The sequence below is a fragment of the Rhineura floridana genome, chromosome 1, assembly GCF_030035675.1.
Source record: "Rhineura floridana isolate rRhiFlo1 chromosome 1, rRhiFlo1.hap2, whole genome shotgun sequence".
NCBI lineage: Eukaryota > Metazoa > Chordata > Lepidosauria > Squamata > Rhineuridae > Rhineura > Rhineura floridana.
Genome location: NC_084480.1, coordinates 1,676,881 through 1,700,788, shown reverse-complemented (window position 1 = coordinate 1,700,788; position 23,908 = coordinate 1,676,881). Strand labels below are relative to the sequence as shown.

The 23,908-nt window shown below is 42.1% G+C and overlaps 1 protein-coding gene across 2 annotated transcripts in view; it reads right to left on the bottom strand.

The window, feature by feature from the left end:
* The window catches only part of VCP (valosin containing protein), a 39,767-nt gene that overhangs the window by 13,245 nt on the left and 2,614 nt on the right, over nucleotides 1-23,908 (bottom strand). For both annotated transcript variants that reach the window (XM_061612900.1, XM_061612897.1), the window contains exons 2-8: nucleotides 17,784-17,895; nucleotides 16,849-17,021; nucleotides 15,122-15,264; nucleotides 11,351-11,481; nucleotides 10,614-10,745; nucleotides 10,246-10,348; nucleotides 662-795 (exon numbers count right to left, since the gene is read on the bottom strand). In XM_061612900.1, coding sequence (XP_061468884.1) covers nucleotides 662-795; nucleotides 10,246-10,348; nucleotides 10,614-10,745; nucleotides 11,351-11,481; nucleotides 15,122-15,264; nucleotides 16,849-17,021; nucleotides 17,784-17,895 — 928 coding nt within the window. The remainder of the gene's footprint in view (nucleotides 1-661; nucleotides 796-10,245; nucleotides 10,349-10,613; nucleotides 10,746-11,350; nucleotides 11,482-15,121; nucleotides 15,265-16,848; nucleotides 17,022-17,783; nucleotides 17,896-23,908) is intronic.

Sequence of the window (23,908 nt, the reverse complement as noted above, 5' to 3'; positions counted from 1 at the left end):
GTTCATGTCTGACAACGGTTTGTGCAGGACCATGCAGTTTGTTCCACCTTACTGGGTAGACCTGAGCGTTGCAAGTTACTCAATAAAACTCTCCTTGTGAGCAAACCTACTGGATCTGGCTTATTCGTCTCCTTGGTATCTCTGAAACCTGAAAGCCCACTGTTCAGGGCATACAACACTCAAACAAAGCAAACTTAAAAACCAAGTGTTAAAGGATCCAGCCCAATAAGTCATTCTAGGGCAGATATGGGATCAAATGCAGATGTCAATACAGGACCCAAGAGATGCATGGCAAACTGTGGCAAGATGCTGGGAACTTAACATTATCTAGGATGGGTATGCATGGTACACAGCCATTCTTACTCTCAGAAGGTTCTTTTAAGTAGCAGAACACTTAAGTGGGCACTAGAATGAGGCTCCTCTGCACTGCAATTCACAGGAGCGCTTCTTTGTAAGACATGGTTGTAGAAGATCAAGTCTAGAGAACTGAAGTCTACGCTGAGAGACTTATGATTGACTAACAGATCCATCTGACAGTTTGAAGATACAGCTAAGAGCTGTCTGCGCTCTAACGTGTCACTCATCAGTGGCCCAAGCATCTATTTTGAAACTGCTGTATCCACAAAATTAAGCACCATCAACACTCTGGCGGAATACTTACCTTCTCTCTCTTTGGAGCAATGGCGTCCAGCTCATCAATGAAGATTATGGCCGGAGCATTCTTCTCAGCTTCCTCGAAGGCCTTCCGCAGATTGCTCTCTGACTCACCTGCCAACTTGCTCATGATCTCAGGCCCTGTGGGGGGAAAAGCAAGATACTCCTTATACAGGAAGGAGATGGCAGTAAAAACAAGTGACCAGCACAAGTGACAAGTCAAGTTCCTCCTGGCTTTGGTGTACAATCAATCCATCAATCCTTTATTAACGATCACAAGGATCCATACAGCATATAAAAAACATTTATAACATCTCGGTTTACAGTTCCGAATATAGTCATATTTTAATTTAAAACTTTTATATCATATCTGGTTCTCATAATATTAAAAATTAAAATTCTATAAAGACTCTTTCCTTTTTAATATTGCTATTGTAGCAAATTTTGCTACCTTCCATGTGATTTCTTTCTTATGGTCAGACAATAAATAGTCTATTCGTGAAACATCAGAATTTAAAATTTGGTTGTCTAAAAGAAGTGTAATAAGGTGCAATCTAGCTTGATCGTCTATAGGGCAATATAATAAAACATGGGCATTCGTTTCAATCTCTCTTCTTTCACAGGGGCATAGGTGTTCCATATATGGAGTCTTCTTATATCGACCCTCCAGTACAGCTGATGGGAGGACATCACACCTAATCCAGGTAAATGCTTTTCTGTATTTGGGTACATTAAGATTAGTCAAGTAAGGCATCGGGAGGTATGGACTGACATTATATCTATATTTCTTCGCCATTTCTCGATTTGTTTGTAAGTCAATATCCCTTATACGTTGCCTGATATTTATCCTTGCCGACTCGTATCCCATCTGTTTTATTATTTATTTATTTATTTATTTATTTATTTATTTTATTTTATTTATATACCGCCCTAAGCCAAAAAGGCTCTCTGGGCGGTGTACATAAGAGATAAAACAAGCACAATATATAAATACAATAAGTATAACAAAATCAAAGATCAAAACAAACAATAACGAAGAACCAACAACGTCAAAATACAACAATAATGAAAATACTGATAAAATATACTATAAAATACACTTTAAAATGCCTGGGAGTATAAAAAGGTTTTCACCTGGCGCCGAAAGGATAGCAGCGTTGGCGCCAGGCGTACCTCATCGGGGAGACTATTCCACAGTTCGGGGGCCACTACCGAAAAGGCCCTAGTTCTAGTCACAACCCTCTGGGCTTCTCGATGGGATGGCACCCGGAGGAGGGCCTTAGATACTGAATGAAGTGAACGGGTAGGTTCATAGCGGGAGAGGCGTTCCACCAGGTATTGCGGTCCCATGCCATGTAGGGCTTTATAGGTCAAAACCAGCACTTTGAATTTAGCCCGGAAACAAATAGGAAGCCAGTGCAGACGAGCCAGAACAGGTGTTATATGAGCAGACCTTCTGGTCCGCGTCAGTAATCTGGCCGCTGCATTCTGGACTATCTTCAAGGGCAGCCCAACATAGAGCGCATTGCAGTAGTCCAGCCTAGAAGTTACCAGAGCGTGAACAACTGAGGTGAGGTCGTCACTGTCCAGATAGGGACGTAGCTGGGCTACCAGTCGAAGATGGTAGAAAGCATTCCGTGCCACCGAGGCCACCTGGGTCTCAAGAGACAAGGAAGGATCGAAAAGAACTCCCAAGCTACGAACCTGTTCCTTCAAGGGGAGTGTAACCCCATCAAGAACAGGATGAACATCCTCCATCTGGGCAGTGAAGGCACTCACCAACAGCGTCTCGGTCTTGTCAGGATTGAGCTTCAGTTTGTTAGCCCCCATCCAGTCCATTATCGCGGCCAGGCAACGGTTTAGCACGTTAACAGCCTCACCTGAAGAGGATGAAAAGGAGAAATAGAGTTGCGTGTCATCAGCACACTGATGACAACGCACCCCAAAACTCCTGATGACCAGCGGCTGCATGTAGATGTTAAAAAGCATGGGGGACAGTACCGATCCCTGCGGGACTCCACAATGGAGAGTCCAGGGTGTCGAGCAATGTTCCCCAAGCACTACCTTCTGGTGACGACCCACCAAGTAGGAGCGGAGCCACTGCCAAGCAGTACCCCCAACTCCCAACTCCGTGAGTCTTCCCAGAAGGATACCATGGTCGATGGTATCAAAAGCAGCTGAGAGATCAAGGAGAAGTTTATCTGTAATTGTAGTGTTCCATATTGACTTAAAATTATCCTCAAGAATGTGAGGTGCTAAGCCTTGGGGTTCTAAATATAATTTTAGCCAATAATTAATCCTCAATATCCAAATAATTGATTCTATGGATTGTACTCCAGTTTCTAGCCGTATAAGGCTATTGGGGACACATGTGGGTAGTGCCATAATGGACCGTATAAAAGAGGTTTGAAACGCTTCTATCTCTGGAAATTTGTCCCTTGTTGTCGCTTGCATACCATACGTAAGCTGTGGGATTATTTTGGCTTTAAATACTTTCAGGGCAGGGATAATTAGTTGTCCGCCATTGGTATAATAAAAAGTTATCAAGGCTTTTGATGTTCTCTTGGCATTTAATATAGTTGATTTAATATGATGGCTATGGCTGCCTGTCACTTGGAAGGTGAAACCTAAGTATTTAAATGAGTTCACCTGTTCAATAATGCTTCCGTTTAGTATCCATTTATGTTTCAAACGTTTTTTACTAAATACTAATACCTTGGTCTTTTGGTAATTTATTTCTAGGCCTTCAATTTGACAATATTGAGCTGTTCCGCTTAGTAATTTCTTCAGTCCTATCGAGGTCCTTGATAATATGGCAATATCATCAGCATATAAGAGGGCATTCCTGGGGATATTAGCTAGCATAGGGGAGTGTATAGCGCAATGATTTAGCTTTTTAATAATATCATTAATATATAAATTAAAAAGAAGGGTGATAAAACACATCCTTGTCTAACCCCTTTTTGCGTTTTTATCGGATTGGTTAGATGTCCCTGTATATTACATCTAACTCTTAGTTTAGTATTTTTATATAAGCCTTGCAGCAAGGTTAATAGACGTCTATCAACGCCAAGATGGTATAATTTCTACCACAGTCTTGATCTTGGGATCGAATCAAATGCTGCTTTCAGATCGATATAGGCAACATAAAAAAAGCCCCCTTTTCTAAGAGTGTATTTATCAATAATATGCTGCAGGACTATTATGTGGTCCATTGTTGAGCGGTTTGGACGGAAGCCAGCTTGTTCTGGGATTATTACATCTGTTTGTTCAGCCCAAATACTCAGTTTGTTAAATAAGTGATCGGAATATAACTTACTTATGACATTTAACAAGCTGATTGGTCGATAATTAGCTGGATCTGTCCTTAGACCCTTCTTAAAAATAGGTACTACTGTCGCCATGCCCCAATCATCTGGTATAGTCATAGTATTATCAATATGTGAAAATAATGTCGCCAAAATTGGAGCCCACCAATTAACATTATTTTTGAAGACTTCAGATGGGATGTTGTCAGGCCCAGGGGCTTTGTTAGATTTTAAGTTCTTAATCAGTCCTATAATTTCCTCTTCAGATACAGATGTCCATGCTTGCAGATCATTCAATAATGCATATTCATATATGTCCTCTCTTCCTAGATTATTATATAATATTTCAAAGTGTTTTTCCCAGTCTCTAGCCAAAATATTACAATTAGAGTGTAGATGAGATCTTGGCCAGTAATGTGTAATCAATTTCTAAAATACATTTGGGTTTCTTAATTTAGAAGCTTCCAGCAATCGTATCCATATTTCCGATCTTTCTTTTCGTTTATTCATCTTGATTAGCTGCTTGTATTTTTTCTTGACTATTGCATATCTATGTAAGTCATCATGTAGGCCTGTCCTAATGTATGTTTTATATATTTCGCGGAGTTGTTTTTTTAATTGGATACATTCCTGGTCGAACCAAGTTTTCCTTCTATTGACTTTACCTTTTGAGTTTTTTAGAGTCTGTTCTGACAAGGAATTCTTTAATATATCCATTATTTTTTGGAATTGATTCACTGTTTCATTTACTTCTAATTTATTTATTGTTTTGTTTAATCATGAACATCTCTGTGCAGTTAAGTATATTTGTAATTTGATCAGCTATTCTGGGAATCCATCTAACTCTCTTAGCATTTACCTCTATATTCTCATCGGGGAAGGAGTCTTTAACTAAATGGATATGTTCTTTATTAACATTTATTGTTAAAGTGATTGGAAAGTGGTCACTTTCTATATGTCTAATAACTGTAAAATTTGACACCAAAAGAAAAAGTTCGTTTGAAATAAAACTTAGGTCTATAAGAGATGTTCCTGAATATGAGACATAAGTAAGTTCTCCTTCTATATCCCCCGGGCAACGGCCATTCATCAGAGTCATATTCATTTTGTGTGTTAGTTTCAATAGCAAAAGTCCCGCATAATTTATTCCAGGGTCTTTTGAGGCTCTTGTAGGAAAGATCGGTAGCTCATCAGGGATTAAATGTTGTTGAGAGTACTTAGAATACAATGCTTCATCGGAACTGCCCATTCTGGCATTAAAATCTCCCATTAGCAGTATCGGGAATGCTGGGTATTTAATTGCCAATTCAGTAAGATATTTTCCTAAGAGGTTAAAACTATTAATAAGATCTTTAGCCCGGCCAGGGGGTATATAGACGTTAATCAAAATAATTGATATATAGGAGAATTCCAATATTATAGCAACTGCTACGTCATCGAGGGAATTTAATTGCTTTAATATAACAATTAGCAATGTTGAGATTAGTACTGCTATCCCTCCCTTAGGTCTCCCTCCCGTAGAACTTGAAGTGGCTGGAATCTCAAAAGTAATATATCCACTGATATAAAGGTTTTCTTTTAACCAGGTTTCTTGCAATAGGATAATGTCATGGGATAGTAGAAACAGCTTTAGATTTTCATCGTTTGCTTTGGTTTGCCAACCTGCAATGTTCCAAGATATTATTTTAAGGTCATCCGATGAAGAATATCTATTCCGTCAAGAGGATGGACCTGTAGTTTTACTATATTCCTGAATTTGGTCCAGTATGATAGGATTGGTTGACGGTGTAATGGAGTTCATCTTTGTATAATCCAAATGTGATGGTTCTAGGTTATGTTCGGAGGGTTCAGCATCTGTATTCAAATTTAAAGGGGACTCTTTTAGTTCTTCATCTTGGTTAATTGATATATTTCTTGTCGTTTCCCTTTCAACAATTGATAGTAGCGTTCTCAATCGAGTGATGATATTTAGCCGCTCTGATATATTGTTTCCTTTACATAGATCTATAAGCATCAATTCTTCTGGAAGAGTAGCCGGGGATGAACAGTTCTCTATGATAGTAGGTTGGTCAGATGTGTCCTGCAGATAAATTATAGACTTTTCTGGAGGAGATGTTTTTGATGTTAATTTAGGGGCTAAGTTTCTCTTTATGGTTTTTTGGTAGGTAGACGTTTGTTTAGTAGATTTAAATATATTAAAGTTCAACGGGGGAGCGATATTTTCAAATAATCTTGATATTTGGATGTTCTGATAATTAAATATTGACCTTTTATTATATGAGTTTCACAGTATCATGATCTTTAAAAGTGACTATTGCTCTTGCCTTTTTATAATTAAAAAATAGATATTGGATTGATAGGATCCTATCTATGCTTATCAATCCAGTTTCCGTGGCTTCTATAATATTCCAGCAGTGTAATTTGCGTTGGTAAGGATTTAGCATACCTCTTGGTTTTGGATAGTTGATAAACACCAATTTATAATCGTTTAAAATTAAATTCCATTTATATTCAGTTGGATTTGATTCATTATTGGGCACTGAATCTAAATTGAAGCACGTCTCTTCTTTGGCAGACTCCGATATAATAATCCGATCGCTCTCCCCGTCAGCCGCGTCCTCCATCATCTCTCCCGTGACAGCCCCTCCTTGACATTTACTTGAAGCACTCAGCGGGGGTGACCCATCACCAGGTAGAATCTCCGGAGTGTGGCACTTCCTCTCCCCAGTAGGCTCCGCAATCAGCCGACCGCTCCCACTATCGATCACATCCACCATCATCTCTCTCAAGGCCTCATCTCTCCGAAGCTGGGTCATTGGGAGTAAAGGTGAAGGCAGATTTTGTTCTAGGGGCCGGCTCAGTGAGGATGTGAGGGAAAGTTTTGTTCCTGGTTAAATCCGTTCTTACATTTTTTATGTTTCCTTCTCCTTTTCTTTTTCTTTTTTCTTAGCCAGCAGTTGTCGCGGGGTATCTAAGAGAGCAAACAGTTTCTTAAAATTAAAAGAAGAATGGTACTTTTCTTTATTAGCTTTTGCTTTCTGATTTTTTAAATTATTTATTATCTTCCGGGTCATCTTTATTCCCTTTTTTCCCATTAGCGAGGGATCAGTTAATATTGTTTGTGTAGCTTGTGTTTTCCTGGTGAGTTTCATACCATCTTTGATTTCAGGGATCTTTGTATTCGTTATAATTTCTGTTAATAGTGTAAGTAAAGGTACAGATTCTTCAATGTATTTGGAGATTTGTGCCAAGGAAGCTGTAACTGCTGTTGTCCATGGTTCTTCTATTGTATTTCTATCTTGGGCAGGTATCGTCTCTAAGTTCTCCATATATCTCCAGAATGATGTTGATGATCCATCCCTATTCCGTTGCGAAGTCCTATCTTCGAGACTTTCATGATCTCTGGTATTAGGGGTTGTCAGAGATAAATTCTCGTAGTGCTCAGGTCCTTGGTCGATATTCCCGGGGTGTTGAATCAAATCTTTTAAAGGAGACTGATCTCTCTCAAAAGATGATTCTAGTGTTGGCATGGAGCTGCTTGTACTATTATTTATGATCATATTTGTAGGTGTATCCAAGCTTAGATCTTCTTCGTCTGAGGCTGGAAAAAAGTTTTTTAATTCACCTTCCCCTAGTAGTTCAAAGGCTATGCTATCTTTTGGTAAAATGTTTTCTCTTGATGGAAGTGAGGATAATCTTTCTATTGTACCGTGTTCCTTTAAGTTACATCCAATTAGTTCGTTCACTGGCAGGTGGGTTGATTCTCCTTGCTCTCTCTGTTTATAATATTGTGTTATTTTTGGTTGTTTTTTCCTTGAAGGTTTTTTATTTATATTACTTTTACTTATATTCACTTGTGCATTCATGACTGTGGAGGGGGTAATACCCTGCTCTCTGTAAGCTTGTCTTGTTAAGACCATTTTATTTCAGTTACTCCCCACTCCTTTTTACAGCTTACACAGTTTGGTCTTTCTTTTTTCTTTCCAGCACTATCTGTTCATTTTCTAATTTAGTTTTTCTTCTCCTCATGAGAATATTTCAAAAGTTTCGAGGGTCCAGGTTAAAAAATATCCGTCCTTCAATGATAAGACTAGAGTTTGGAGGGAAGTTCTTTAAGCTATAGCTGAGTTACTTGCTGTCTCTAGCGTCGAATGGACTTCAAATAAATAGTCGCAATGTTCATAAATTACAAAAGTCCTGCATTCATCAAGCTACTAATATCTTCTAGGGAGTAGCACAGGAAGTAAATCTGGTATTTATCAGTCTCAGAGTCAAGGTTAAAATGCAATAAATAAAATATATTCACGGAGCTTCGCTGCTATGCGTCCTATCGCGTAGCCATCTAGGAAAGCCCTATGTAGCTTGGGACCAGGATATCTGAAAGATCCTCTTAGCCCTTATAATACCCAGTCGATCAATGTGCTCTGGTTTTCTGCTCAGGAGGTCCATTCCGCACATCACAGGAAGCGAATCTTTAGTGTTATAGTACCGAAATGTTGGAATTCCCTCCCCTTAAGTGCTCGACATGCACCATCTCTGCCATTTATTAGGTAACTACTGAAGACCTTCCTCTTTCAATAAGCTTTTTAAGTAGAGACCTTATCCCAGTCTACATCTGTTGGAATTGCTTTTAAGATGTTTTTAAAGCTTTTTTTAAAAAGCTGTTTTTAAGATGTTTGTCTTAATGTTTTTAAAGATATTTTGTTTTAGCAAGTTTTAAGTCGTGTTTTTAAGCTGTTTTAGAGTGGGTTAAGTGGTTTTGTTTGCCACCCTGAGCACCCTTCTGGGAGGAAGGGCAGGATAGAGACGTAATAAATAAATAATAAGGTCACAGTCTGGCTTAAGCAGCACTGTCTGCATGGAGCTCCAAGCCCTTTCCAACTCAACACCTGAGCCAAGCAACAGTGGCAGTTCCTAACTGCCACCCTGGAAACTATTCCAGCGGCCACATCTCCTGGCTTTCCAGTTTTCCTCACCCCATCAGTGACATGACTAGCATGCAACATTAAGCTAAACTATGTCTTAGCATGAATGTACAGGCATGAGGGTTCCAGGACATAAGATTGCGGCCACTTTGACCGCACTGTGAGCCAAGTCATAGTTTGCCTTAGCATGTTGTCTAAAACCTGTGCTCATGCTTTGTTCTGCTCCAGACAAGCTACAAGCTGTAAGTAAAGTTTGTTCTTTATTTACAGCTTATGGTTTGTCTGGAACAAGACAGGCATGGGTTCAGACAACATGCAAAGCCAAACCCTGGCTTAGCTCACAGCGGCTCCAACAGCAGCAGACTATAAGAGCAGAGTGGCTGTGATTTCTTCTTTAGGAGCTTAAATGCTCATGCTAAGCCACAGTTTGGCTTAGCATTACTTGTGCACTGAGCCAGTGAACCTCTGCAGACTGATTCAGCTACTCTTTACTCAAACGAAGGGCTAGTCTTAAATGTTGAAAGTCAAGACAGAAAAAATGTACTTTCTGTTCACCTGGTATAGTACTGCATAGATTCAAGTACTTCTTTTAGGCTCCTCAAGGTACAAGTGAGGTTTCCAAGGAGACAGGTTTTCTACAGACAACTGAGAGTGGCAAACCCTTTCATAAACACCCAGCACCCAAGGGATGCTCCCTTGAGGCAGGCAGAGACTGGATCTTGTAACTGAAAACAGAAACTCTGTTTGGTTTAGCACTGGGTCTCTGTTAAAGTAATGCATTTGATCAAACATTTTAATTGTTACGGCTGCGTAGAAAACATTTATTAAGGCTATCCTTAGGTCACCTAATACCTCTAAGAGTCAGTTACTAGACTGAGAAGCATGTGCACAGTGCATCATTATTATGGCAATCGTCCAGGATTTTATAGCATTCCCTTTAACACTAACATCAAAAAGTGGGGGGAAACAGCTCTAGAAAGAGCGAGAGTAGCACAATAGGGGTTCTCCTCCCCTACTCATTGGCAATCATCATGATCCAGAAGGAGAGGGAGCTACACTCCATTGCAAGATTGCTAGGAAGTGCAGGTATGCAAAAAACTGCCCAAAGTCACATCGCAGCAACACACAATATGATGCAACCCCATCCAACAGAAAAAGAGACCAATACTGAAAATGAGAGGTAGCTTTAGCAAGGACAGTCCGCCACACTGAGAACAGAACGCCTGTGAAAAGTCTCATAATCAGAAAACACTTGTTAAAAACTGGCTCCAAGTCCAAGAATCATTTGCTGTCCACCCCACTGCCTATTGCTTAATTAAGCAAGGCTTGTCAACTTGGAGCTACTCCCTGGAACTCACCATTGATCAGGAAGAAGAAAGCTCCAGTCTCGTTAGCCACTGCTCGGGCAATCAAGGTCTTCCCAGTACCTGGTGGGCCATAAAGCAGGATTCCACGGGGAGGCTAGAGAAGGGCATATTAGTTGGTTAGCATTTGAACATTAAACCCAAATACTGGTTAAGGTCAGTAGTGCTATCTAGGAAAGGCACCCAGAGCCTGTGAGCAACTAGCATCATAGAGCAGCCCGCAGTATCAGGGCACTCTTGAAGAATGGGTCTAGGACGCATATCCAAGTGCTTGGATACCTTAGCGTAAGAAACACTTGCACCACGTTTGCTGCCTACACACAGTACACCCCCATGAGCCGTTAGCAGGGTCAGACGCCCACCTTCACACCAATAGCCTTGAAGAGAGCAGGGTGCCTGAGAGGGAGTTCAACCATTTCTTTGATCTGAGCCAGCTGTTTTCGACAGCCTCCAATGTCGTCATAGCCCACTTCGTTCAGGGACTCCTCTTCATCCTGGAATGTTTTTAAGGGGACAAAGAATAAATGCACTGGCAACCTAAAGGTCAAAGCAAATTGTGGTTGCCAATTGGCAACTACATCTGGTCAATCTGGAAGTGACAAGTCCCAACAGTATTACATTTTCATGGGCTAACTTTGAATTCTGAAGCTTGAGACTTAAGGATGAAGGCCTAGTCCACCTTATTTCCCAGCATGCCTCTTATTCCACATTTTCTTTTCCTTCAGAATGGGCAATATGTTAAGCATCAGTGGGCCACAATATTCCAGACCCTTACTTGGGTGGTATAGCACCCAAGGAAGTGATCTTCTCAGTCTGTAGCCCTGCCCAGTTCATACTTCACACAAGGCATGCCAAAGCTACACAGAACCATTTCAGCAAGAGCTGGGAAATTCCTGTGAAGGAAACAGGGCATGTGGCTGCCTTGGCAGCCAAGAGTCCTGCCTTCCTTCTCATGAAGGGACATTCCCTCTGGTACCAAATGGCATACAGTACTTTTAATCATCAATTTCACCCATCAAAAAGAACATTCTCCCACCCTTCCTTACGACATTCTCCAACAGAGAGGAGAAAAGCTATGGGAGAGGCCTGCTCAACTCACCTCTCGCTTGATAGGCTCTCCCTCACAGTGAATCACAGTGTCTGGAGCTACTATGCAGTACGGGCTTGGGTCTGTCTCCACCACTTTGAACTCGACTGCACGCATACCTCCACGCACAAGGAAGATGTCCCCTGAAATTAACAGTATGTTAACAATGAGGTGCAAGGGAGACATCACCCACCTCAGAAACAAATATTCTCAAGGGTTGACAGAACTCCATTCCTCTACTTAAGAGGCTCAGAACTGTGGGGAGTAGCTGCAGGTTTGCTGAAAAGGTATTTCCTTCATAACAGAATTATGATTTAAGACACGGTCACTGAGTGACACTTGTAGCCCTGGGCCTTGCTGAAAAGGCACAGGAATGGCAGATGTTGCTACTATGAGAAATGGCCAAGCCAGTCCAACCGCCACTACCATAATAATAATAATATTAAAATTTTATTTAGCAGACGCCCATCTGTCCGACTGAACGGACACTCTGGGCGACGTACAATATAAAATACAATATAAAATACAATCTGCTCATATACATAATCATCACATTATTAATATCATAACATCTCATCTGAAGACCATCTTACATTAATACAATGTAAAACCTAACCCACCCCAGAGATCCCATAGGCCTGCCTGAAGAGCCAGGTCTTCAAGGCTCGGTGAAACGAAACAGGGAGGGGGCATGCCGAAGGTCAAAGGGAAGTAAGTTCCAGAGGGTGGGGGCCACGATCGAAAAAGCCCTCTCCCTGGTCCGCACCAACCTAGCTGTCTTAGTCGGTGGGACCGAGAGAAGGTCCTGTGAGGCTGATCTTGTTTGGCGGCATATTTGGTGATACCGGAGGCGCTCCTTCAGATAAACTGGGCCGGAACCGTATAGAGTTTTAAAGGTTAAAACCAACACCTTGAATTGGGCCCGGTATACAACTGGCAACCAGTGTAATTCAATCAACACTGGGGTGATATGATCGCGGCGGTGGGTCTGCTTTATTAAGCGTGCCGCCGCGTTTTGTACCAGCTGGAGTTTCCAGACCGTCTTCAAGGGTAACCCCACGTAGAGCGCATTACAGTAGTCTAATCAAGAGGAGATCAGGGCATCTATCACTCGTGGGAGCAGATGTATGGGAAGATAGGGTCGCAGCCTCTGTACTAGATGAAGTTGGTACCAAGCTGCCCGGCTCACTGCAGAAACGTGAGCCTCCATAGACAGCTGGGAGTCCAAAATGACCCCGAGACTGCGGACCTGGTCCAATAACACTAGTGCTGATAATCAGCATAGCACTTTCAAGGGTTCAAAGCACTTTACGTACATTATTTCATTGTAATCCTTAGAAAGAATCTTGCTTGGTAATTCTGTCCTATTATCCTCACATTGCAAGTGGGAAAGCTGAGAGACAGCAGCTTGCCAAGTTCAACTAGTGAGGTCATGCCAAAGGTGAGATTTCAACTAGGAGTTCTATAGCATATTCTCTTGGACACTTCAAGGGGTCTGAGAATGCATTTACTAAGAAAGACATCCAATTAAGTTTACTTCCTGGTAAGTGTGCTTGGGATTGTAGCCTTAAACACTTTAGCAGGCAGTGTACCCCGAGAAACAGCAACCAGCTGGGGCACATGAGGATATGTCCCTCCCCTAAACCCTCTTCACAGGGTCGCCGTAAGTCGGAATCGACTTGAAGGCAGTACATTTACATTTTTTAAAGAGAGTCACCACAGCCCCTACTGGTGAACAACAGTCAGTTGCAGCAGACTACCTTGGATGGGAGAAATAGTGGCCAAAGTTCAAGCCTGGGATGCCCTTCTGGCAAAGTTCAAGTAGCTGACACTTCCTGTGGAAGAGCCCAACTATTCAAAGGAGCATTTTGAGACAGAAGACGGAAGGGTACAGTGTGTAGCGCTTCTTTTTCTGTGTAAATATGTCTCATCTGACCTGACCTTGCAAGCTAAACTAAAACCCAATGAAGAGCCATATGAATGTAGCACCATCTAGTCAAACTATCCCTTTTTGGAATGTTGGCTTTTAATTTGGATCGTTTTAGACAATGGTTACTAGTCACAATGGCCATATGAAATGTCTGACCTCAGAAGCAGGACGCCTCACAAAACACTGCTGGGGATCACAAGCTGAAGGGGGCTGCTTCCTTCATACTCCTTGCTTGGCCACATGGAAACAGGCCAATGGGTTAAACAGACTTTTTGTCTGATCCAGCAGTGCTGCTCTTCTTAGGGCACTACGATTTTATTCCTTATTACTTGTAAGCTGCCTTATGGATGGCAAGAATGACTAAAGTAAATAAATCGCTATCTTTCCCATCAAATTTCCAGAAAAAAGCAGGGCTCCAAAGTTCCTAGGGAGCCTCCCTGAGTACAAGAGGCTTCCTGCTGCAGGCAATTCAATTGCTAAGGAGCAAATGGACAGCAATGAAAGCATGGGGGGGGGGCGACTCATGCACACTCTCTCCTCCACACAAGTGGACTTTATCCTTATTCAGAATGCCTGAATAGGGCCTCTGTGATGCTGGAATCAGCTACTGGCCACAGCATCTCAGAACAAGGCTCCTCTGCTCTTGGCTGCTTCCAAATGCCTAGCAGTCAAAAAGAACCTTCTGGACCCATGGCTTAGGCATCAACAGCTACTTAGAACAGCAAACTGTGGTCTAGAGGTGTATTGGCCGGTGGGCAAATGCTCAGCATCTTCACCAGCAGAATAGCTGCCTTTAGCATTCAGCTTAAGATGGGTCAAGGACGGCTAATGTGAGCTCAGAGCCACTGGGTGCCTAATCTGAGGCTGCTAGCGGTTTGAGGCCCAGCCAAGAATGCCATGTGATGCTGGGCAGGTGCCTTGTTAACCAGATAGTGTAGGCCTTGGAGCAATTAACTCCCTGCCAGGAAACTAGAGGCTGTGCTTATCAGCCATTGTTATGCTGTGTGACCCTGGAAAAGAGCCTCCATCACTGGAGGGCTATCCTGTGAAAGCCGTGACTTAATCCTTTGTAAACATGTATCCTATTAAAGGGTTCTGTGTTGCCCAGTTCAGGGTTCAGTCTGACAACAGTTTGTGCAGGGCCATGCAGTTAGTTCCACCTTATTGGGTACACCTGAGCATTGTAAGTTACTCAATAAAACTCTCCTTGTGAGCAAACCTACTGGAACTGGCTTATTTGTCTCCTTGGTACTGTATCTCTGAAACCTGAAAGCCCGCTGGCCAGGGCGAACAAGAGGTCATGTCTGCAACACCATAGTTAACTCCAGGCACCAGGATGCCAGATCCTCCTTTGGGAAGATAAGCTTGGGGAAGCTAGATAATTGGATAGATTTAGCCAAATACACCAGTCTGCTACCACTCCAAGTAAAATTCTATAGGTTTGGACTAGAGCCATCTTCCCCAATCTGGTGACCTCCAAATGTTTTGGATTCCAACTCCCATCATCCCTGACCACTGGCCATGCTGGGGCTGATGGGAATTGCAAACCAATTACATCACAACATTTACAAAATGTAGTAATTCCCTGGTATTTTTTGTATTTGCTGTTGGTTTAACATGTTTTAACTTATGCTGTAAACCACTTTCAAGTTTTGTTTAAATATAAATAGTATATGAATTGTCCAAACCAACAAATCACTGCCTGGAAACTTCAGCTGAAGGGTGGCTTAAATATAGGATAAATACAAGAGTAAGCAAGTGTGAGCCTGAAGGGTAGCAGGTCAAGGAAGGCTTGTCTAAAGCCCCATTTGGCTCCACAGCCTCTCTGATGGTTTAGTGTGAGATGCCATTACCTTTTCTGATTGGCCTGTATGCTTCCAGGAAGTATGGCTTGAGGTACACCTCAAACAGGTTCCCTGTGATCCCTTCCACTGTGTCGTCAATGGGCAGCACGTGGATGCGTTTGCCATACTTCACATCTGGGCAAGGCTGGATGCTGAAAAGCAAGAATGTTCCTTGGTGACCCTCAAGTGGAACTGCATTATTCTGCAGGGAATGGAAAGCCTCCCTCCAGAATTTGCCAACTAGAGACAATTACAAGAAACAACTTCCCTGGCTTGATGAAAAAAGAAAAGGGAATTCATCTAAATATTCCCTTCTGGCAGAGCTGCCTATGTTATACCACTGCTGTCCAGACTGGCAGCTCCTTCATCACTTCACAGAGAAACGAGGTCATTTTTCAAAAGTTAGCGATACGTCATGCAAGGTTTGGGCTGGCATATGTCAAACTATCTGAGCAATATTCAATGCTAATCCTAAGAGTAGAGCCACTGAAGTTAATAGACACAACTAACTTAGGTTCATTAGTTTCAATGGGTCTACTCTAGGCAGGACTTTGTTGAATACAACCCTGAGTCTAAAATGCTGCAAGACTTGATTTGAATCATTTGTTATTGCTTTCTCAGAGCCAAATCTGCTATCCAAATAGGCATTTCTAGCATTTGTACAGTACACAGGAAGCTGCCTTATACTGAGTCAGACCACTGGTCCATCTAGCTCAGTACTGTCTGCACTGACTGGCAGCAGCTCTCCAGGGCTTCAGGCAGCAGTCTCTCTCTGCAAAGTAGGTGCTCTACCAATGAGCTATGGCCCTTCTCATCAAGGAAGGGCCACAGCTCAGTGGTAGAGCACCTCGTTTGCATGCAGAAGGCCCCAGGTTCAAACTCCAGCACCTCCATCCCCACCTGAAACCCTGAAGGGCCACTGCCAGTATAGACTAACCCTGGGCTTGATGGTCCAATGCTGACTCTGCGTCAGGCAGCCTCCCATGTCCCCCTGCAGCATGGCTTTTAAATCTTGCCCATGGCCTCTAGCTGTTCACTTCAGATTTTCCTCACTTTTCCCCACCAGAAAGGACTGGAATAAAATGTTTCAAACTCTACAGCCCTCTCAAATTTTGCGATTTACAGAAATAATTAAATTTAAAATTTACATTAATTTATTCCAACTACCAAACCTCGTGTTAAGGAGAATTCCAGGTGCTCCACCTTCATGGAGGTATGCCTGTTTAATCACTTAAGAATGTGGGGTGGCTGCAGCAGGACAATTATTTTGGAATAAGGTCTCCATTTGAAGGAGACATTCTTTACCCCAAAATGCAGTAAGGTGTCTCCTCAGGTCACAGATTATTCAGCACATCCCTTGTTTCAACAGATTCAATCCTTCAGCTCTATTTCATGCTCCCTTCCTCTTAGCAGGGTGCATAGATGTTTGCCTCTTGGCAGCTTCCCATTCTGCTCACCCTAGAGACTCTCATGCTAGGCAATGACTCCGTCAGATTAATATCCTCTTCTTAAAAGCTAGTAATTTAATCCATCAACACCTTTGTAAACAAACCCAAACCAATACCACCCATGTTGACAGTCACCTTTATAAACAAGAAAATCAATGCAATGCAGCCCACAAGTAGCGCAGTCAAAAATTAAAGCTCCCACCAACACAAGGCAACGTGCTTGGCAGAACACTTTCCACAGATTGAGCAAATTAACTCAGCACATTTAGCTGGACATGCAGCCCTCACCTGATCACGTCGCCAAGGCGAACCCTCAGATTGTTGCGAACAACCCTGTTCATGCGGATTTTCTCATCAGAGCAAGTGTCATCAGACAGGACAATACACACTGCCTCTCTCCTCTTCTTCCCTTTCAGCAGGACTGTGTCTCCCCTGAACAGTTGCAATTCATCCATTTTGGCCTGTGAACAAGGAGTACGAGAACGTAGGTGTCCAATATGCACAAAATTGTAAAAATAAATCAGTACATTAATCTTGCCTGTCTGAAACTGACTACGTCAAGTAATGCTCCAGTGGATGACAACATCCAGTTAAGAACAAACTTGCATAAACAGGTAAGACACAAGCCAGGACAGGGAAAAATTTAGGGGAGAAAGTGTCCTGTTTATGGGAAACCCACAGGTATCCGATTGGTGATTGCATGGACAGAAAGCTGGACTAGACAGGCCTTTGGTCTGATCCAGCAGGCGTCTTCCCCTGGCCCCATCATACCCTTGAACTGTTATGCTTAGAGCCTCCTTGCATAATAGCAGCATGGCAAGTTTCACAGGAAAGGAGTACAGCTCAGTGATAAGAGCACATGTAGGAGGTCCCAGTTCAATCCCTGGCTTCTCTAGTTAAAGGGATCAGGTAATATTCAGGTAGCAGGTGATGTGAACATAGGAAGCTGCCTTCCGCCAAGACAGACCTGGTACATCTAGCTCAGTACTGTCTACGCTGAGTGGCAATGACTCTCCAGGGTTTCAGGCAGGAGCCTCTCCCTGCAAGGCAGATGCTCTACCACTGAGCTACAGCCTTTCCCGAAGAAAGGGCTGAAAAGATCGATCAGTCTATACAAATAACATCTGGCATAAAACAGCTTCCTGTGTTCTGTCTAAATTTAGGAGTCACCAAAAAATTTCATGCATCAGTGACACAGCTGCCTGCTGTTATGTCAAACACACCTGGGACAGTGACACAACACTGTTGTCCTCGTTGATTGCTTCATCAACAATTAACCGATTGGGCCTGTTCTTCTGCTTGAGAATTGCAGTTGATAAGTCATCAGCTTTCGAACTGTAATAAGAGAACAGAGTTGATGGGAGCTTACAAGATGGAGCCACTCTTTTTTGACCATTTTCCTATCCATGAATCATTGCCTTTGTTACTTATTCTTAAGCAAACCTGTTTTGAAAGGCAAGTACAACATTGTATACGACATGAACACTGAGTTTGACACAAACAAAAGTCAGAGCTCAGAGTATTATTCAGTACAGTCCTCTGCTCAGTTTTCTGCTATTGGGACCTGTGCTTTTAACTTGTTCATAAATGGTCTAGAGTTAGGGGTGACCAGTGAAGTCGGCCAAGTTTGCTGATACAAAATTGTTTCAGGGTTGTTAAAATGAAAGGGAATTGCAGAGAACTCCAAAAGGACCTCTCCAAACTGAATGAATGGTTGGTAAAATGGCAAATGAAATTCAATGAAAACAGTGTGAAGTTACACATACTGGAGCAAAAAAACTTAATTTTGCACATACACTTGTGGGGTATAAACTGGCGGTAACAGACCAGGAACAAGACTTTGGGGTCACAGTAGAAAGCTCAATGAAGATGCTGACCCAATGTGTGGCAGCTGTGAAAAAGGCAAATTTCATGCTAGAAATTGTAAGGAAAGGTACTGAAAATAAAACTGCCGATATCATAGGGCCATTATATAAATCTATGGTGCAGTCACATTTAGAATATTGGGTACAGTTCTGGTTGCCTAATCTCAAAAAGGATACTGTAAGAGCTGGAAAAGTTTCAACAAGAGCAACCAAAATGATCAAGAGAATGAAATGACTCTCCTAATAGGAAAGGTTGCAGCATTTGGGGCTTTTTAGTTTAGAGAAAAGGCAAGTAAGAGGTGATATGACAGAAGTGTATAAAAGTATACATGGCATGAAGAAAGTGGACAGCGAAAAGGTTTCCTCCCTCTCCCATAACACTAGAACTTGCACACATCCAATGGAGCTGAATGCTGGAAGATTCAGGACAGACAAAAGGAAGTACTTCATGCAGTCTGTAGTAAAACGATGGAATTTACTCCCACAAGAGGCTGTGATGGCCACTAACTTGGATGGCTTTAAAAAAGGATGAGACAAATTCAAGGAGGAAACGGCTATCAGTGGCTACCATCTGCCTCCACAGGCATTTCCAGCAACTGGTATTTGGAAGCATAGGTGCAGGCAGTATGCTTTTGAATACCAGTTGCTGGATATCACAAGAAGGGATAATGTTCTTTGTACTGGGGTCCTGCTTGTGGGTTTCCCGTGGGCAACTGGCCGGCCACTATGGGAACAGAATGTTGGACTAAATGGGCCATTGGCCTGATCCTGTAGGCTTATGTTCTTATGAGTTAGAAAGATTCACAAACCAATTTCCACAGAATTAAAGAAACACACAAAAAGCAACATGGCAAACAAGCCACATACAAAGTGCCCTGTCAACTCTAAGTGATAGCAGCCTCTTGGCAAATCTTGTAACTTCCAGAGCGATGCTTATTCCATAAAAAAGGTCTTCTATACTTGATACCCCAGCAACATCTTTGTTTGCCACATGGAGGCCACCAACTGAAATAACACGAATTAACTGCTCAAACCATTTCAGCTTCAAAACAAGCATCTGAGCTGTGTCCTGCAAATGCAGATGCAGCAGCACTGATACGTCATGCTCCCCAGCAATCCCATAGCAATAGTCCCAGAAACATTTCAAGATTGAAAGCAAGGGGAGGGTGGACCCCATCCATTACAAATGGTCACAAACCCTGCCAACTGTTACTACCTCAAGTTTATGCTCACTTGCAGACAGACATTCTCTCTATTTCCAGCCTTGGCCATCTGAACAAGATCAAAAACTGTGAAGCCAGACAACCTGGAGCCCTGCTGGGAAGGTTATGAGCAGATGAAGAGCAGCCCTATCCAACCAGTCACTGTTCTACAAACACTTCTACTAGGGAAAGAAAATTACTGAAGAGTCTCTTACATTGGGTGGTGTTCAATGCTAGTCCTACTCAGAGTAGAATAATAAAATTGTAGAGTTGGAAGGGGCCTATAAGGCCATCCAAAACAAGGCATTCCCAACAGGTGGCTGTCCAGCTGCCTCCTGAATGCCTTCAGTGTGGGAGAGCCCACAACCTCCCAAGGTAATCAGTTCCATCGTTGTACTGCTCCAACAGTTAGGAAGTTTTTCCTGATGTCCAGTCGAAATCTGGCTTCCTGCAACTTGAGCCCATTATTCCATGTCCTGCACTCTGGGACAATTGAGAAGAGATCCTGACCCTCCTCTATGTGACAACCTTTCATGTACTTGAAGAGTGCTATCTATCTCCCCTTAGTCTTCTCTTCTTAAGGAAAAACATGCCCAGTTCTTTCAGTCTCTCCTCACAGGGCTTTGTTTCCAGATCACTGATCATCCTTGTTGCCCTCCTCTGAACCCGTTCCAGTTTGTCTGCATCCTCCTTAAAGTGTGGTGTCCAGAACTCAGTATTCAACATGAGGCCTATCCAGTGCTGAATAAAGGGCAACCAATACTTCACAATTCACACTGTTTGCTTATATTCAGATTGTGATCAACAACAATCCCAAAATCCTTTTTGCATGCAGTATTGCTGAGCTAAGTATTCCCAGTCTTATAACGGTGCATTTGGTTTCTTTTTCCTAGGTGTAGAACTTTGCACTTATCCCTGTTAAATTTCATTCTGTTGTTTTCAGCCCAATGCTCCAGCCTATCAAGATCCCTTCGAATTGCTTCTGTCTTCCAGGGTATTAGCTATTCCTCCCAAGTTTGTATCATCTGCAAATTTGATAAGCATTCCCTGCACCTCCTCATCCAAGTCATTAATAAAATGTTGAAGAGCACTGAGCCCAGGACTGAGCCCTGTGGTATCCCACTCATTACCTCCCCTCAGTTTGAGAAGGAATCATTGATCAGCACTCTTTGTGTACGATTCTGTAGTCAATTGTGGATCCACCTGATAGTTGTTCCATCCAGCCCATTTAGCTAGTTTATCAGAATATCATGGGGCACTTTGTCAAAAGCTTTCTTAAGTCAAGATATATTATGTCCATGCCATTTCCACAATCTACCAAGGGAGGTTACCCAATAAAAAATGAGACAAGATTACTCTGGCAGGATTTGTTCTTGACAAATTCATGTTGGCTTCTAGTATTCACTGCATTGTTTTCAAGATGCTTACAGACTGACCGCTTTATAATCTGCTCCAGAATTTTCCCAGGGATTGATGTCAAGCTGTAGTTCCCAGTTTCCTCATTTTTGACTTCAAGAGACAACATTAGCTCTCCTCCAGTCATCCTGCACTTCATCCATTCTCCACAATTTCACAAAAATAATAGACTGTGGTTCTGAGAGTTCTTCTGCCAGTTCATTACTCTAGGATGCAGTTAGGCTCTGGAGCTATGGACTTGTTCAAAATTCTTTGATCACTTGTCTATCAATCTCAAGTTGCAATCCTGCCCCTTTAGCTTGTATTTTTATTTCTTAGCAGGTATGCTTAATGGTTAGGCAAAGGCTGAAACAAAAAGACCTCTAAGCAGCCCATGATATGGTAGCATAAAATGTGCTAACATACTTTAAGTGACTGGTAGATGCTCTGCAGGATGTAAAATGGAGGGCCTTGACATCAAGCCAGTCCTCTTAACTCTGCCTTCAGTGATATGCAGCAATTGAGAAAATATAGAAGCTTTAAAGTAGCAACAAGGCTAACAACTAAAATGAAGCACACCTTTTCTGGTACCAACCAGACACAAACTTGGAGAAGGGTGTGATGAAGTAGATGGGGCCAACACTCTAAAACTAAAGAAAATCAAGATACTGGTCAGGCACCTTGGTTTAATACAGTCAAGTGTGTAAAGTGATGTGGGTGGAATTTCCCCCCACAACTATATTTTGACTGGAAAGGTTCCATTGTTAGACATGTGTTGTTCAATAAAAATTATCAGTCCCATAATGAAGAAATACAATCCCAGTCAAATTAGGCAATTGGAATGGATAAAGTATCAGTTAACCCTAAAATAAAAGTTGTAATCAACTTTTTTCCAGGTAACTATCCCTAGGAAGCACACATCTGTGTACAACTTCTCAGGTATGTTAAAAAGCTTTCAGTGCCGTCATTTTTCCCCTTAATTCTAAATAAAGTAAGGGAATGGCTGAAATGAGTGGACATATCTTAAAGGATAATGAGCTTGCATCTTTTAAAATATGTACAAGTATTTCAGTAAAATAATCCCCAGGTAAAGCTTTGAATTTGCTTCAGGATCACATTTAAGCCACTCACACTGCACTCTATTAATCAAGTTCTCCAGTTCATCTACATTTGGCTGCAGGAAAAGATTACTATTTATACAGAACTGAAATTGAACATAAAATTAACAAAACAAGCTTTAGTTGGGTTGACTAAATATAAGTTAAACAAACATACTAAGTCAGATCTCAAAACACTTCAGGCAGCGTTAGTTTTCATGGAAGTTCTATGGAAATTTTCCAGTTCAATTTTTTCCAGAAAACCCCTATCACTGGTAGCAGAACAGCAACCCCAGGCCTTTTTTACATATTAAGAAAGATGGCGAATATGTATCTACTGGTACTGTAACTAACTATCAGAGAGCTACAAAGTATTGATTTTAACCCTCTTCTTGACTTTTGGAATGGGGAACACTGTACACTTCATTACACTGTCTTCAAAATTACAAAAGGTAATGATGCTGAAGCCAACTGAAGGACAAAAGTCCCAAGACTCAGTCAGCTGTGCCAAGGTAGGTCACTTTAAGTCAGAGATAGCCCTCCCAAAGAAACACATTCAAAAACTGAAAGCAAGACAAAATACAAAGGTAGACTGGCAAGACTGGCAGCAATGGATGAAGCTTCAACTGAGAGGATAGCTACTGCAGCTAGCTCTTCTACTTGCTTAGAGCCAAGCCCTGAAGATTTCCTAGCCTTTGGCAAGCCACAGAATAGCTGTGGTATGGCAGGTCTTTAAGAAGAATATACTTGGCAAGAGGAAATATTGGGAAGTTGTAGTGAAGTTTAATTTGCCAAGGCATCAGTTAGCACTGCCCCAGGCGACACTTCATTGGTGTTCTAACTGCAAGCAGGTTATGGAGGACCACAGATTTGTTGTCTTGCAGGTACCTAGAAAGCTGGTTCTTCCAGGCTGCAGTTAACAGCGTAAAAATAGAACGTAGGATCTTAGCAATGACACCTGTGAATTTCAAGTAGCTGATCTTGCATCAGCCCTGTCACCAGAGAACAACCAGGTCAAAAGGAAAACAAGTCAGCTTCAGACAACAAAAGGAAAGATGATGCCTAGATTTGGGAACAATGAAAGCCTGTGGAGTTCTGGGAGTAGGAAAGAGTTCAGTTGTTGTCCATTTACTATTACCTAAGAGCAAAGCTTAAAAGTAGTTACATTCATTTATTTTGAGGCTTAAATGTTACAGTAGGTGAAGACACTATTTGTAATTTTGAGTGGAAGAGCATTCCATGGGACATACCATGCTCATCGTGAACTGAAGAACATACTCAAGAGCTTGTCTACCCCTCAGTCAACTCCCAGTTCTAACGTGAAGTCATTCAGACATACTTTACAAGGTTCCTGCTTCTACCTCATGCTATTTGCCAAGTTACATCACCTAGGCCTCTTTACTGAGAAGCATCCAACAATGCAAAGTTACTTCCAATACTATTAGTTAAGCATTACTTGTACCCCTTGGAACTCAGCAGACCCACACCTTTCTAGTTTGGGAAAGTGACTGTTTTCTGATAGCAGAATTAGAGGAAACGGTTCTTAAGTTTTCATGGGAGTATAGTTTCAGGACACAAAAAAGGGCCATAGCTCAGTAGTAGAGCAGCTGCTTTGCTCTACCACAAAAAACCCCAAATTCAATCTCTGACATCTCCAGGCAGGATTGGGAAAGACTTCTGACTGAACGTCTGGAGAGCTGCTGACAGGCCCAGCAACAGTGAGCTAGCTGGACCAAAAGCCTGACATATATATAAAGTATAAAGCAACTTCCCCTCCCCCCACGCTCTA